The 16582-nt window shown below is 41.6% G+C and overlaps 1 protein-coding gene and 1 pseudogene across 2 annotated transcripts in view; both read left to right on the top strand.

The window, feature by feature from the left end:
• The window catches only part of BLM (BLM RecQ like helicase), a 96912-nt gene that overhangs the window by 63090 nt on the left and 17240 nt on the right, over positions 1-16582 (top strand). For both annotated transcript variants that reach the window (XM_039480080.2, XM_074400045.1), the window contains 3 exons: positions 2200-2395; positions 5449-5639; positions 10420-10567. In XM_039480080.2, coding sequence (XP_039336014.2) covers positions 2200-2395; positions 5449-5639; positions 10420-10567 — 535 coding nt within the window. The remainder of the gene's footprint in view (positions 1-2199; positions 2396-5448; positions 5640-10419; positions 10568-16582) is intronic.
• LOC104653023 (YEATS domain-containing protein 4 pseudogene) lies at positions 11991-13620 on the top strand (annotated as a pseudogene).

The following is a 16582-nucleotide window of genomic DNA, read 5'->3' as shown; positions in this document are numbered from 1 at the left end:
CATGGTGGTTCACACCTGTAATCCCAGCACTTTTGGAAGCCAAGGCAGGAAGATTGCTTGAGCCCAGGAGTTGGAGACCAGCCCAGACAATATGGTGAAACCCCGTTTCTACAAAAAATACAAAAATTAACCTGGCATGGTGGTGCATACCTATAGTCCCAGCTACTCAGGAGGCTAAGGCAGGAGAACCACTGGAACCTGGGAAGCAGAGGTTGCAGTGAGCCAAAATCATGCCACTGCACTCCAGCCTGGGCAATAGAGCGAGACTTCTGTCTCAAAAAAAAAAAAAAAAAATGATGCTTTTTCAAATTCTTTAAATGGCTATGTATGGTATAAATAATCTATAGTGCAGCTATATATATACATATATATATAACTTTGATCAAAAATATGGTTAAAAAATAGTGAGGGGTTTTTAAAAATCTAATTATTTCTGCTCTCAGACTAATCCTTATAGTAGGGGTATAATGTTAGCCTACACCAGCTAGACAGACTTGATCTTGTTAGATTCATGAGTTAGAATAAAACTTGGCTGTTACTCTTCTCAAAGAATGATTGTGGCTTGAAGTTTTAAAAGCACAGAAATAAAGAAGGAAATCACAAAGCCACTTTTCCCAATTTCAAGAAATAAGAGCTTTCCGAAAGAGTTGGCAGCATCACAGCCTCACTTGGAGGCTACAGACGGTGCCTCACAGCCGTGTGCCCACACCGACACTGGGCGATGCACCTGGACTTCACAGAACCCTGCAGGTCACGCTTCCGGACCTGTCGGCTGACACATCTTGCTGTGCAGCGTCTCCACCTGCTCTCCATCACTAGAAGCTACAGTAGTCTCTGTTTCCAAGGAGACTTGCCTTTGATCAGAGTGCCATAAATGTAGATGGATGTATAGCCCAGTGCACAGGCCACTCCCTGCCATTCCTGTGTTGATAAATGTCCCCTTTACTGTCCACACACTCCAGAGCTTGAGTTCCTTCCCCTGGTAATCACAGTTACTGAAGTCATATCATTAGCCTCCATCTGCCTGCCACATAGTTCACTTGCCTTTGAAATACTGTTCTTGCAGTAGCAATTCATTTTTTTAAGTGCTAAAAAAAATTCCTGCAGTTTTATTTGTGAAATGTAATTTTGCCTGGAGATATAATATTTTGGTCTGGGTTAAATAGGTCCTAAATTCCCAGCTGAAATGGATATCCTTGAAAACTGATTTATCAAGCTCCTGAAAGTGAACAATCGCCTTGCTTCCTCTAAGTCATTTGTATGGGCTAAGATCCACAGTCCTTGGCCTTTTTCCTTTTTTTGGTATAAGTAGCTCTCACACTTTTATCCACATGAGCTTCCATTAAAACTTTACAAGCTTTGACTTTAAATCAGCTGATGAATAAAAGGAGTTGGTATGTGATCAGCCAGTGCCACTGGGAAGACTGATGGTAAGCAGTGGAGCAAGTAAGAATGCATTGTTCCTGAGCCATTCGAGGAGCTGGTGGCAGTGACCTCTGAGGAGCCCTGGGAGTACCCTGGAGCTCCTGAGCAACACATCGCTTATGATCACTGACCTGAATATCATGACTGTGTGAGCAACACCCCCACACCTCAGCAACAAAAACAGAACCGGCGCAGCACATCCTGGGCTGACTGCAGTGGATTCTGGCTCCCTTACCTGACAACACCAAGTCACACAAGAAAGTACCGGCCACACTGAGCTTCACTTTACCTTCTTCGGTCTTAATGGAATTGCAAGTTATCAGTATAAAAACTCATGTTAGGGCCGGGCTCGGTGGCTCACATCTATAATCCTAGCACTGTGGGAGGCTGAGAAGGTTGGATCACGAGGTCAAGAGATCGAGACCATCCTGGCCAGCATGGTGAAACCCCATCTGGGCATGGTGGCGCATGCCTGTAGTCCCAGTTACTTGGGAGGCTGAGGCAAGAGAATCGCTAGAACCTAGGAGACAGAGGTTACAGTGAGCCGAGATTGCGCCACTGCACGCCAGCCTGGTGACAGAGCTAGACTCTATCTCAAAAAAAAAAACTCATATTAGTTATACTAAATAATGGGACCAAGTTAAGATACTAGGTTTTTATGTAGAGTGCATTTTAAGGTAAAACAAAGGATAGAGCTTTTAGAAGCATCTATTATTAAAATATTCCTTGAAGTCTGTGCATTATGAGTCTAATAAGCTTTTGCTTTTATATCAGGTTATCTGTGCAACAATTGCATTTGGAATGGGAATTGACAAACCGGACGTGCGATTTGTGATTCATGCATCTCTCCCTAAATCTATGGAGGGTTACTACCAAGAATCCGGCAGAGCTGGAAGAGATGGGGAAATATCTCACTGCCTGCTTTTCTATACCTATCATGATGTGACCAGACTGAAAAGACTTATAATGAGTAAGCTTGGCTCCGTTGTAGACACTTTCTATCATCTTTGGTCTCATGATAGTCATCTACCCCTGCTATTGTGGTACTTCTGCTCAAGCGTTCCTTAAATAATCATAGAAAAATAGAGGTGTCTATACAGATTGGCAATTTTGTTTTAGTTCATTTTTATTATAAAAGTGGTAAGTGCTTATTATGTAAAACTCAAATGATACAGATGTGTACAAGGCAGAAAGTTTACAGGCCATGTCTTGTAGCTTTGCCCCCAAAATAACTCTAGTTATTGGTTTCCTTTGTATCCTTTCAGACCTAATCTCTGCATGCATTCTTGCATGTAACACATATTTGAAACATGCAGAAACATAAAAAGGAGAAAATAATGAACTGTCGTATATCACCATCTGGGTTAAGAAGAAAAAAAACACAATCAATAGAGCTGAACCTCTCCCTCTACCCATAGGCTCTCCTGTCTCATTCATCCCCTCCCATTAGAGGAGGCAATATCTTGTATTTGGTATTTCCTTTTCCAAATGCACATGTTTTAAAATGTAAATGGAATTATACATACTTTATATATATAAAATGACCCAATTTTTTTCAGTCAACAGTAGGATGTAATTATCATTCCAGTGAATACATATAGCTTGACTACCTAGAATTCCATAGCATGGTTATTCCATGGTTGTTAAACTAATCCCTTTTATAGATCTTGTTTATTGTTTTTCACTGTTATCAACAATGCAGTATTGAACATACCTGTACAAATATCTTTGGGCATTTGTGCAATTACTTATATAAGATAATTTTTGAGACTGAGTCTTACTCTGTCACCCAGACTGGAGTGCAGTGGCACAATCTTGGCGCATTGCAACCTCTGCCTGCAAGGTTCAAGCAATTCTTTCACCTCAGTCTGCCGAGTAGCTGGGACTACAGCTGATTTTTGTATTTTTAGTAGAGATGGGGTTTCACTATGTTGGCCAGGCTGGTCCTCCGGTGATCTACCCACCTTAGCCTCCCGAAGTGCTGGGATTACAGTGCCCTGCTGAGACCACTTTTAAATTAACTCTGGCAGGAGTACTGAGCATGGAAATGGCATGTACCAAGCACTGTGCCCAACACTGCATGTATCACCTTATTACCTTATTCAAAACAACTAACTTATGATATAGAGGTACTCCCATGAAAAGTGAGCTTCAGAAAGGTTTTGTCACTTGTCCCCAAGATGACTGATAAAGCAGGAGCAATGGGAGTAGTTGTAGTAATAGTATGACAGCGGTAATTATTACAGTCTTTATTTAGCACTTCCTGTATACCATTCAAAATGCCTTACATATACCGTCAACTCGTTTCATCTTCACAATAACCCTGAGAGATCTCAAGACCTTTGCTTTCCTCATTTTACAGAGGAGGAAAATGGAATGCCAAACTAGTAACTGGTAGAGGCTTGATAGAACCCAAGTGATTCTTAGTGAAGAAAATGAAATCTTTACACTGGATTTGCCCATTTTTGGTGTTTTTTTAATCTGTATTAAAGTTAGCCCTAGGGCCAGGCGCGGTGGCTCAAGCCTGTAATCCCAGCACTTTGGGAGGCCAAGGCTGGTGAATCACAAGGTCAAGAAATCGAGACCGTCCTGGTCAACATGGTGAAACCCCGTCTCTACTAAAAATACAAAAAATTAGCTGGGCATCGTGGTGCGTGCCTGTAATCCCAGCTACTCACTCAGGAGGCTGAGGCAGGAGAATTGCCTGAACCCAGGAGGCGGAGGTTGCGGTGAGCCGAGATCACGCCATTGCACTCCAGCCTGGGTAACAAGAGCAAAACTCCGTCTCAAAAAAAAAAAAAAAAAGTTAGCCCCAAACATGCTTAGGCATGGTGGTTCATGCCTGTAATCCCAGCACTTTGGGAAGCTGAGGAAAAAAAAAAAAAAAAAAAATTAGGCCCAAACAATTTCATAAATATTTAAGTCCTGATAACAGCATCTATTTGAGGGGGAAATACCCATAAATTGGAAGAAAAAATAATATTTTTTAAAAATCTTTTTCTTTTTTTTGAGATGGAGTTTTACTCTTGTCACCCAGGCTGGATTGCAATGGTGTGATGTCAGCTCACTGCAACCTCTGCCTCCTGGGTTCAAGCAATTCTCCAGCCTCAGCCTCCCAAGTAGCTGGGATTACAGGCCCATGCTACCACACCTAGCTAATTTTTGTATTCTTAGTAGAGAGGGGTTTCACTATGTTGGCCAGGCTGGTCTTAAACTTCTGACCTCAGGTGATCTGCCCACCTCAGCCTCCCAAAGTGCTGGGATTACAGGCGTCAGCCACCGCACCTGGTGTTAAAATTCCTAAGTAATGGCAATTGCTCAGTGATGGGAAGTATGCCACTGCTGTTCTCACACCCAGGAATCAAATCAGACACTGCCACCCTCATTTCCAGTTTCACATTGATTTTCTTGAGATGCTTCTTTTTATCATAGCAACTGCCAAAAACCCAGCTTTGCGAAGATAGGATATTGCTAGTAGGAATGTAGCACAATCTAATGTAATATTGTTAACTATCTCAAGCTAATTAATTTGTGTAATGTTCAACAGATGTCAGACATTATTGTGTTTCCCTTAAGTTTAAATATCCTGTCTCTGTGAGTTCCCTGCAGCACCCAGGGCTTGCTGGCGCATAGTTTTGGAACCATTCGTATAACTGCTTTGACCTCAGATACTCGGAGAAGTGCATGGCCACTGCCAGAATCCCAGGCTCTGCTTCCTGGGGATGTCCAGTTCAGTACATGCTCAACTGATAAATGCAGCAAATAGAAGTCGAACCATCATCTTTGGAGATAATGACAATTTGAAAAAAATATAACATATATTCCGATAATACTAAAATCTTGAGGATGAACATTAATACCCAGTTAGTTATAACATAGAATGCCATGTTGACTGAATGCTATTAACAGTAATTTTCTTATGTAATATTTAAAGTTATATGAATCTATTCTAAATATTTATATGACGTTCTTTATTTTTACCCTATAATAATTATGTTTTACTATACTCTTCATCTCTTTTAGTGGAAAAAGATGGAAACCATCATACAAGAGAAACTCACTTCAATAATTTGTATAGCATGGTACATTACTGTGAAAATATAACAGAATGCAGGAGAATACAGCTTTTGGCTTACTTTGGTGAAAATGGATTTAATCCTGATTTTTGTAAGGAACACCCAGATGTTTCTTGTGATAATTGCTGTTTTACAAAGGTAAAAAAAGAAAATTTAAAAAATTTTTATAATTAAATAATTTTTTTCTCATAATTTAGAAATATAGATACAAATTAGATTGCAGTAGGTGGTCTCCAATGGAGTAACAGGGGAAAGATGGTTTTCTTCCAGCAGTAATTTAGAATGGAAACACTGAAAAAGTAATTTCATACAGTGTCTTTTCTTTATCATTAGAAGCCTGTTAAAAAATATACTGGACATCTGCATATCCAAAATATTAAGTTTATATATGTGCACCGATGATTACAGAATATTTTAGAAATATCGTTAATATACAAACATCCAAAGAGATCCAACATGGGCAGGTAGAATATTTTAAATTTAATATGTTAAGATTATTAATATATTGTTTTAATTAATTAAAATGTTAATATTTAAATTTCAGATATTTAATGTATTAAAAGATCTCATTCTCAAGAGAATAATAATAACTAGCATACTGTATGTTTGAATTTAAATCAATAACATTACTCTTTTTTTTAACTATAAAGAATAATAGTAACTGCTTGTGGATAAATTCACTATTATCTATCCTAAAATACCCTTGGGGGATTGTTTCTTTGTTTTGTTTTGTTTTGTTTTTGTTTTTGTTTTTGTTTGAGACAGAGTTTCGCTCTTGTTACCCAGGCTGGAGTGCAATGGCGCGATCTCGGCTCACTGCAACCTCCGCCTCCTGGTTTCAGGCAATTCTCCTTCCTCAGCCTCCCAAGTAGCTGGGATTACAGGCACGCACCACCATGCCCAGCTAATTTTTTGTATTTTTAGTAGAGACTGGGTTTCACCATGTTGACCAGGATGATGTCGATCTCTTGACCTCGTGATTCACCCGCCTCGGCCTCCCAAAGTGCTGGGATTACGGGCGTGAGCCACCGTGCCCAGCCTGGGGGATTGTTAAATTCATTCATTAGGTACTTATTTTACCTATCATAGTAATTCTACATTTTAATGTCTACTGTAACTTACTACTTACTGAGGATTTTCACATTTGTTGTATTATTTACCTGTGTGGGAGTAATACACTTAAATGTGCAAGATGCCAGAGAGTCATAAGTGAACATGGTGTGGACGAATTCATAGACTGGAGTGGAGGCCGACATACATGTGGTCATAGAGGTTTAATACTCAGGCTGGGTGCAGTGGCTCATGCCTGTAATCCCAGCACTTTGGGAGGCCGAGGCAGGTGGGTTACCTGAGGTCAGGAGTTCAAGACCAGCCTGACCAACATGGTGAAATTCCATCTCTACTAAAAAAAAAATACAAAATTGGCCAGGTATGGTGGTGCATGCCTGTAATCCCAGCTGCTCTGAAGGCTGGGGCAGGAGAATCGCTTGAACCTGGGAGGTGGAGGTTGCAGTGAGCTGAGATTGCGCCATTGCACTCCAACCTGGGCAACAAGAGCGAAACTCTGTCTAAAAAAAAAAGCTTCAATATTTTCGATAAGTATAGTTACGAAGTCAGAGCGCTAGGCAGAGCAGAGGGTCGTCTCTCTCAGTGTGGAATCGGCAAATTCATGCCATCTCCCACCCAACCCTGTAAACATTGCTAATCAGTTCCCTCATTGAACAGATATTTGTTGGGCTATGTAACAGGCACTGTTGTAGGAATTAAGGATATATCACTAAACAAAATAAAAATCCCTGCCCTTGTGGAGCTTGCACTCCTTACACTCTAGGAGGCCGGTTATAAACAATATGCATAGTAAGTATACATGAAAGGATAACTGTGGTGAATGATATAGCAGAGCAGAAAGACAGGAGGAGTGGATAGAGTGCAGGATGCAGTATTAGACGGGGTGTCCTTGGAAGTCTAAGAGGATGAGAGCTGAGCAAAATCTTGAAGAAAGGAGTTAGCCAGCAGCTTTCCTGAGAGAAGCACTGGCTAGAGCAAAGGCTCTAAGGGGGTGGGGTATGCCTGGTGTGTTTGACAGATAGCAAGGGAGCCCATGTGGCTGACCAGGATTAGAAGCCAGCGAGGGGAAGAGGTGATGGAGAGCCAGAGCAGTCACTTGAGGGCTAGAGTTCCGGAGCAACCGGAGGCCTGAGTAACTGGAAGGATGGAGTTGTCCCTGGCTGAGATGCAGAAGGTTGGTTGGCATGGAAGATCAGGAGTTTGGTTTGGATTACCTAATACTGGGAATCTAATATTGAGTTACATATTAGATTCAAAAATTCTGAAGAGACTGGTGGCACATGGGTGAAATTTAAAGCCATGAGATAAGATGCAATCTTCAGGGCTATGAATTTAGACAAAATAAAAGAAATTTAAAAATCGGAACCTAGTCCTGGGACGTTAAGAGGTTGAAGAGAAGAGGAGGAACTGAGAATGGAGACCAAGAAAGATAACTAGTCAGATAAGAGGAAAACCAGGGAAACTCAGTAGACAGTGTTTCAAGAAGCAAGTGGTAAATATGTCGCATGCTGCTGCTAAGCCAGGTAGGGTCAAGACTGAGAATTTGTCTTTGGATTTAGCACTGGAAAAATCCTGGTGACCTTGGAATGACCATTTTCAGTAGAGTGGGGCAAAATTGAGTTAGCGAATATCAACAGCTTAGTTTTGCTGCAAATATGAACAGAGAAGCAGGGCAGTAGCTGGCAGAGAAAGTAGACTGGAGTGTGCCTATAGAGGATGACAAGTTGATGTGTGAGGACACGGGGAGAGTTGCTGAAGCCATGTCCTTGAGTGGGCAATGGCTTGGGTCCAGTGTTAAGAGCAGAGAGACTGGCTCTAGATACGAGCTTGGAAAGTTTATCTGCAGGAACTGCTAGGAAGGTAAGCGAATGTGGGCCAGATGCTGGCAAGCCAGGAGATGTAGTGATGGGAGTTTGTGAACACGCTCTTCTGATTGCTCTAATTTTCTCAATTCAGTAGGAAGCATAGTCATCAGCTGACCGTTGGGATAAGAGAAGGGATGGAAGAGAAAGGAGAAAGTATCAAATAGTTGTTTAGGACGGGGTCAGTAAACTTGCTCTCTTGGGCCATAGAGTAAATATTTTATACTTTGCAGCCATAGTTTCTATCACAATGACTCACAGCTTTGCCATTGTAGTCTAAATGCAGATGTAAGCAATAAATATAACAATTCTGGAGTCATCTTCCATGGCCGTGTTCCAGTACAACTTAATGCACAAAAACAGATATCCAGCCCCTGGGCCATAGTGTGCTGACTTCTGTTGTGGGAGAATGGAGGCCTGATAGGCTAGGGATATAGAGTGATGATTGCCTACAGCAGGAACGCTCCACTCAAGGCTTGTGGCCACATACTGACAGTGAAAATACCAAGTCCAGCCACATAGGTACAGGGACAGAGTAGATGGAGAAGTGGATCTATTGTTTTGCCAGGTAATATGGTGAAGTGACCTAGGGGCAAGGGAGCTGAGGGTCTGTGACAGGCAGTGATTACAGCGATTGACTGTGGAATTTTAGCTGAGTTAGGAGGACATCTGAAGTTGAGGATCAGCAGATGGACAGTCCCAGGGGATGATTGGAGTCAGAATGCCAGATGCCGTGAGTTGCAAAGAGAGGATGTGGTGGTCTGAGAATAAAAGGGTTGCCATTATTAGTAAGCTTAAGGTAGGAAGTATGAGTGGCTGATGTATGTGGAGGACACAATCATTGGAACAGAGGAGATCAAGACCCAAAAGGCCAAAATAAGAAGATCAGCTCTATATACCTAATCACCAAGAATTAAGTTGGTGGCCAGGCATGGTGGCTAACGATTGTAATCCCAGCACTTTAGGAAGCCAAGGCCGGGGGATCGCCTGAGGTCAGGAGTTAGAGACTAGCCTGGCCAACATGGTGAAACCCCATCTCTACTAAAAATACAAAAAAGTTAGGCCGGCCATGGTGGCAGACGCCTGTAATCCCAGCTACTCAGGAGGCTGAGGCAGGAGAATTGCTTGAACCTGGGAGGTGGAGCCGAGATCGTGCCATTGCACGCCAGCCTGGGTGACAAGAGCAAAACTCTGTCTCAAAAAAAATAAACAGAAAAGAATTAAGGTAGGAATGGAGTGACAGGACAGTCTTTCTTGACAATTCAAGATGGGGCCTCAGAATCACTACCACTCAATTCCGATCACTTCCACTTAGCATAAGACCAGAAACCTGTTCATCTCCAGGTTATTGGTGTGTGCAAATGACGAGGATTAGAAGGTAGGGAGAACTGCATACACAGAAGCACCGAGCGTGATGCAGCCTTTTAAACCTGTCAGTGGTCAGTATTGCCCGTAGAGAGAACTAGGAGAGAGGAAGACAAAAAGACATCTAGTAATGGGGACCCTAAAAAGTGGGCAAAGGTTGAGGATAGCTGAAGGAAACAAGAAAAGAAACTGACAGGAGATGATGAAAGAGCATTTACTGTGGCACCGAAGACCCCAGAGAGGGTAGAATTTGTGGATTTACGTGGCTGGACAGGACTTTTCATCCCAGAGGTTGCCACCCAGTAAGTGACAGAGCACTATTCTAGGAGGTGTGAAGGATTTAAATTGTGTATGTGTGTGTCTGCATGTTATATATGTTTCTCCCCACAGAGTGCTATCAGGTAGTTGAAAGACAAAATGTATCTCTGTGAAACAGGAATAACATAGAGTAGTCATTGTTCTAGAACTTAGATGATAACGAACACTTGAAATTTTCCTAGTTTTTAGTCTTGGTTTTGCTCTGGAAATGGATTATGATGAATCTGCCATAGTTAACATTAAACCCTAGTAATCTGGGCATGGTTACCTTAATTATAGCAGAAAGTATTCTCTTTTATTTATAGGATTATAAAACAAGAGATGTGACTGATGATGTGAAAAGCATTATAAGATTTGTTCAAGAACATAGTTCATCACAAGGAAAAAGAAATATAAAACATATAGGTCCTTCTGGAAGATTTACTATGAATATGCTGGTCGACATTTTCTTGGGTAAGTCGTGTTTTGAATGTTTAACATCAATTGAAATTGAACATCTAAAGAATTTATTCTAAGTACATAAAAAATCACTTTTGTGATTTTTTTTTAAAACTTGTGATTTTTTGTGATTTTTCTTTTAAAACTTGAGTTTCTGAATAAAACTTTTTCGAGTAACAAAAGAAAATTTTTATGAATTATACTATTTTATATAATGTGTATGTCACTAGGATACGATAATTTCACATACAAAAAAGAAAATAATAAAGTTTATGCAAGTTTATCTGAGTGGAATGTAACTATTAAAATGTTAGCAAGCACGGTGGCTCACGCCTATAATCCCAGCACTTTGGGAGGCCGAGGCGGGTGGATCACGAGGTCAAGAGATCGAGACCATCCTGGTCAACATGGTGAAACCCCGTCTCTACTAAAAATACAAAAAACTAGCTGGGCATGGTGGCGCGTGTCTGTAATCCCAGCTACTCAGGAGGCTGAGGCAGGAGAATTGCCTGAACCCAGGAGGCGGAGGTTGCGGTGAGCCGAGATCGCACCATTGCACTCCAGCCTGGGTAACAAGAGCAAAACTCCGTCTCAAAAAAAAAGAATAAATTAAATAAATAAATAAAATGTTAGCAAGCAAAGAAAATGAGGATTAGACCCATAACAGCATAGAAAACAGGAGAGAGACTATTATCAGATTAGAGCCTTTAAAAATCTCTTAGGGACCAAGCACAATAGCTCATGCCTGTAATCCCGGTACTTTGGGAGGTTGAGGTGGGCAGATCATGAGATTAAGAGATCAAGACCATCCTGGCTCTACTAAAAACACAAAAATTAGCTGGGCGTGGTGGCACACGCCTGTAGTTCCAGCTACTTGGGAGGCTTGGAGGTGGAGGTTGCAGTAAGCCTGTCGACAGAACAAGACCCTGTCTCAAAAAAGAAAAAAAAAATGTACAGTAGGACAGTAAAGAGGAAGACCGAATAAATAGAATATTTGACCCTGAGTGATAGAAATAATTGAACATAGACAGTAGTTTCAGAGAAAGGGGAGAGAAGACTCCTTAGTATCTTTTTTTTTTTTTTGACACGGAGTTTTGCTCTTGTTACCCAGGCTGGAGTGCAATGGCGTAATCTCGGCTCACCGCAACCTCCACCTCCTGGGTTCAAGCTATTCTCCTGCCTCAGCCTCCCAAGTAGCTGGGACTACAGGCGCGTGCCACCATGCCCAGCTAATTTTTGTATTTTTAGTAGAGAAGGGGTTTCACCTTGTTGACCAGGATGGTCTCGATCTCTTGACCTCGTGATCCACCCACCTCGGCCTCCCAAAGTGCTGGGATTATAGGCGTGAGCCACCGCGCCTGGCTGAGTATCTTCTTAAAGATTTTTTTAAATAAAGACTTAAATAATAATTAAATAGGTGGCTTGGGGAAACCTAGGCATGGCTGCTGAGTCAACGGGCCACTCCGAGGGCTGGGAAAGCTCGGCTTGGTGCACATTCGCTGGCAGCGTAGGTTATTGGTCAAGCGGTGACGCCGCACACCTGGTGTAAGATAACAGTGTCTGTAGCAGGCCAGACGCGGTGGCTCACGCCTGGAATCCCAGCATTTTGGGGGTTACTATTGTTAAACCAATAGTTTATGGTAATGTTGCTCGGTATTTTGGAAAGAAAAGAGAAGAAGATGGGCACACTCATCAGTGGACAGTATGTGTAAAACCATATAGAAATGAGGATATGTCAGCATATGTGAAGAAAATCCAGTTTAAATTACATGAAAGCTATGGCAATCCTTTAAGAGTTGTTACTAAGCCTCCATATGAAATTACTGAAACAGGATGGGGTGAATTCGAAATAATCATCAAAATATTTTTCATTGATCCCAATGAAAGACCTGTAACCCTTTATCATTTGCTAAAGCTGTTTCAATCAGACACCAATGCAATGCTGAGGAAAAAGACAGTGGTTTCAGAGTTCTATGATGAAATGATATTTCAAGACCCAACAGCAATGATGCAACAATTATTGACAACATCTCGTCAGCTAACATTAGGTGCCTACAAGCATGAAACGGAATTTGCAGAACTTGAAGTGAAAACCAGAGAAAAATTAGAAGCTGCTAAGAAAAAAACAAGCTTTGAGATTGCAGAGCTTAAGGAGAGATTAAAAGCAAGTCGTGAAACTATAAATTGTTTAAAAAATGAAATCAGAAAACTTGAAGAAGATGACCAAGCAAAAGACATATAAACAGTTCTCAAGAGAACTTGGTAGTAAGCTAAACTAAAAATAAGGTGGGCTTCACAAGAGAAATGTACTTACTGCAAATGCTATGATGTTTTTTTGAGGAACTTCATAGCTCTTGACCATGGATTGCTCAGCAATGGGAATATGTACTGTTTAAGCAATCTTTAATGGAAAATATGTGTGTAAGAATGGATGTTATGTAGGCATTTTAATCCTTTTTAGGGAAGTTCTATGATGTTAAGCACAATTTAAAAAAAATTTTATTGTAGTATATGTATAGCTTATTTCATTATAAAGTATTACTTGTACAAATTTTGTACTTCTCTAGTAGTTAGAATTAGTGATAAAATTAATGCGTATATTTAATTTCTTCAAGTTTTTACCTACCCCATCCTGTCTTTTTTGTATAAGAAGTATTCAATAAATGTAGTTTACAGATCCTAAAAAAAAAAAATAATAATAATAATAATAATAATTAAATAATGGAAAAGAAACAGAAATGAGAAAGCACCATTAATTTTAAATGATTGACAAATTTAGTGGAGAAGTTGGAAAATGAAGTAAAGAAAATCTAGGAACTGAGCAAAAAGATATATAAAAAACAGAAAGCATAGAAAGGATTGATCTTCAGGACACGTAAAATCTGACCAAAATTTTGGGAATAGAAAATAAAGGGAATTGCTGGGCGTGATGGCTCAAGGGAATTATCAAACCAGTGACATAGGAAAACTTCATAGAGTGGATGAGATAGAAGTTTTGGATTAAAATGCTCAATTAATTCTGAATAAGATGCCTTTTTAAAAAATTTTAAGGGCCGGGCGCGGTGGCTCAAGCCTGTAATCCCAGCACTTTGGGAGGCCGAGGTGGGTGGATCACGAGGTCGAGAGATCGAGACCAACCTGGTCAACATGGTGAAACCCCGTCTCTACTAAAAATACAAAAAATTAGCTGGGCATGGTGGCGCATGCCTGTAATCCCAGCTACTCAGGAGGCTGAGGCAGGAGAATTGCCTGAACCCAGGAGGCGGAGGTTGCGGTGAGCCGAGATCGCGCCATTGCACTCCAGCCTGGGTAACAAGAGTGAAACTCCATCTCAAAAAAAATAAATAAATAAATAAATAAAATAAAATTTTAAGATATGTGGCCATGAGATTTGAGAATACTAAGAGTTAAAGACATGTCAGAGAAGAAAAACTTTTCCCCTAACCTCTTGGGTTCAGTGATTGGGGCCTGCAAATTAAACCAACAAAAGACAGATTAGCAAGGGAAAAGACAGATTTTCCCTATCCCTGTGTATAGGCATTCACAGAAAAATGTGGTTCAAAGGGGTAGTTAGAATGTGGGGCTTGTATACCATTTTAATAGAAGAAAATGAGAAGGAGGAGGGGGGCACTTATGGAAAAACAAATGACTTAGGAAAGACAGATGGACTGCTAGGAGACCAGATGGGAGATACAAAGTTTTTACGACAATGTCTGTTTAAGTGTGGTGTGAATCTTATCTCTGTTTAAAAGGGTCAGTCTTCCCTGATTTTTCCTAGGGAGGGAATTTATGACAGCTGAGTTCTTTTGGGAGGCCCTGCTTTTTGGCAGATAAGAGATTTCAAATGCCTTCTGCTCAAAATAATTTTTATGCCACAGTGGCATATTATAGACCCCTTCAGAGACAATCCTGAAAGCTCTGGAAAGAAAACAGGAACCAAAACCAGACTGACATCAGCTTAATATCAGCAATCCTGGAGACCAGCAGACAAAGAAAGTGAGCACACATCATGATATGATAAGCAGTGGAACCCACCATGGGTCTAGTGAAGAAAACCCATAGTCACAGCCAGGAAGGGCCCGGAAGCAATCCATGTAGACTCACAGAAGGTCAGGAGGAACAGGGCCCACCCGACATAGAGAGAAGTCAGAAAGAAATGGTTTTATTGATAGCAGTGAAGAATGCAAATGTTAATTCTCAACCAAAAAAAAGGAGAGGCCCTTAGAAACTCCAGGGAAAAGATTATACAAGACAGCAAGATCAAATATAAAACAAAGGAAGTTGTGGCCAGGTGCAGTGGCTCACACCTGTAATCCTAGCACTTTGGGAGGGCAAAGTGGGTGGATCACTTGAGGTCAGGAGTTCAAGACCAGTCTGGCCAACATGGCAAAACCTCATCTCTACAAAAAATACAAAAATTAGCTAGGCTTGGTGGTGTGCGCCTGTAATCCCAGCTACTCAGGAAGCCGAGGCAGGAGAATCGCTTGAATCTGGGAGGCAGAGGATGCAGTGAGCTCGCCACTGCACTCCAGCCTGGGCAACCAAGCGAGACTCCATCTCAAAAAAAAAAAAAAAAAAGTAACATGACTTTGAAAAATTGGTAAAATATGCAAAAAAAAAATCTATTTGACCTGGATATGGTAAACATTCTCCTTTTGGTTCCGTAAGAGTCATGACATTGGCCAGGTGCAGTGGCTCACACCTGTAATCCCAGCACTTTGGGAGGCCAAGGCAGGCGGATCATCTGAGGTCAGAGGTCAGGAGTTTGGGACCAGCCTGACCAACATGGAGAAACCTCATCTCTACTAAAAATACAAAAATTAGCCGGGCGAGGTGGCACATGCCTGTAATGTCAGCTACTTGGGAGGCTGAGGCAGGAGAATCACTTGGGGGAGGGGGAGGTTGTGGCAAGCTGAGATTGCACCATTGCACTCCAACCTGGGCTATAGGAACGAAACTCTGTCTCAAAAAAAAAAAAAAAGAGCCATGGCATTGTTCCAGTTAAAGGAAACTTATCACGTAAACAACTATTGAAATCAACATCTACCTAAACATGGTGACAGGATAGGACAGGATGCAAATGTGAATACTGATGATGTAAAAGTACAATGACCAAAAGTAAAAGAAGGCATATACAGGGAAGGCGTGGGTACTGAGAACACGTCACATTGTGGCAAGGGGTAGTGGTCAGAAGTTCTGCCTAAAGTTAGGAACATAATTAGTACGTGACCCAACATTATCATGGAACCAGCAAAATTCAGGGAAGATTAAAACAAAGCAGGGGTGGTGTGAAAGAGATGAAGCCCCATCTTTCATAGTAAAGGGTCAAGGGCAATAGATAAATGTCAGGCTGATGGACAGACAGCAAGATTTCAGGTCCTTCTGCGTGTAGGGAACCACCTGAACAGCTGAAAACAAAAACTGTTTAAAAACTGATTACGGGCCGGGCGCGGTGGCTCAAGCCTGTAATCCCAGCACTTTGGGAGGCCGAGGCGGGTGGATCACAAGGTCGAGAGATCGAGACCAACCTGGTCAACATGGTGAAACCCCGTCTCTACTAAAAATACAAAAAATTAGCTGGGCATGGTGGTGCGTGCCTATAATCCCAGCTACTCAGGAGGCTGAGGCAGGAGAATTGCCTGAACCCAGGAGGCGGAGGTTGCGGTGAGCCGAGATCGCGCCATTGCACTCCAGCCTGGGTAACAAGAGCGAAACTCCGTCTCAAAAAAAAAAAAAAAAAAAAAAAAAAAAAACTGATTACTTAGGGAAAGGGAAGGATGAGGCAGGGGAATATTGCTTTTAATTATAAACCTTTCTGGCTAGGTACAGTGGCTCATGCCTGTAATCCCTGGACTTCAGGAGAACAAGACAGGCGGATTACTTGAGCCCAGAAGTTCAAGATCAGCTTGAGCAACCTGGTGAAACCCCATCTCTACCGAAACTACAAAGATTAGCCAGGCATTGCCGGGCGCGGTGGCTCAAGCCTGTAATCCCAGCACTTTGGGAGGCCGAGGCGGGTGGATCACGAGG

Source organism: Saimiri boliviensis, chromosome 5 (genome assembly GCF_048565385.1).
Source record: "Saimiri boliviensis isolate mSaiBol1 chromosome 5, mSaiBol1.pri, whole genome shotgun sequence".
NCBI classification, from domain to species: Eukaryota; Metazoa; Chordata; class Mammalia; order Primates; family Cebidae; genus Saimiri; species Saimiri boliviensis.
This window is presented reverse-complemented; position numbering and strand designations above follow the sequence as displayed.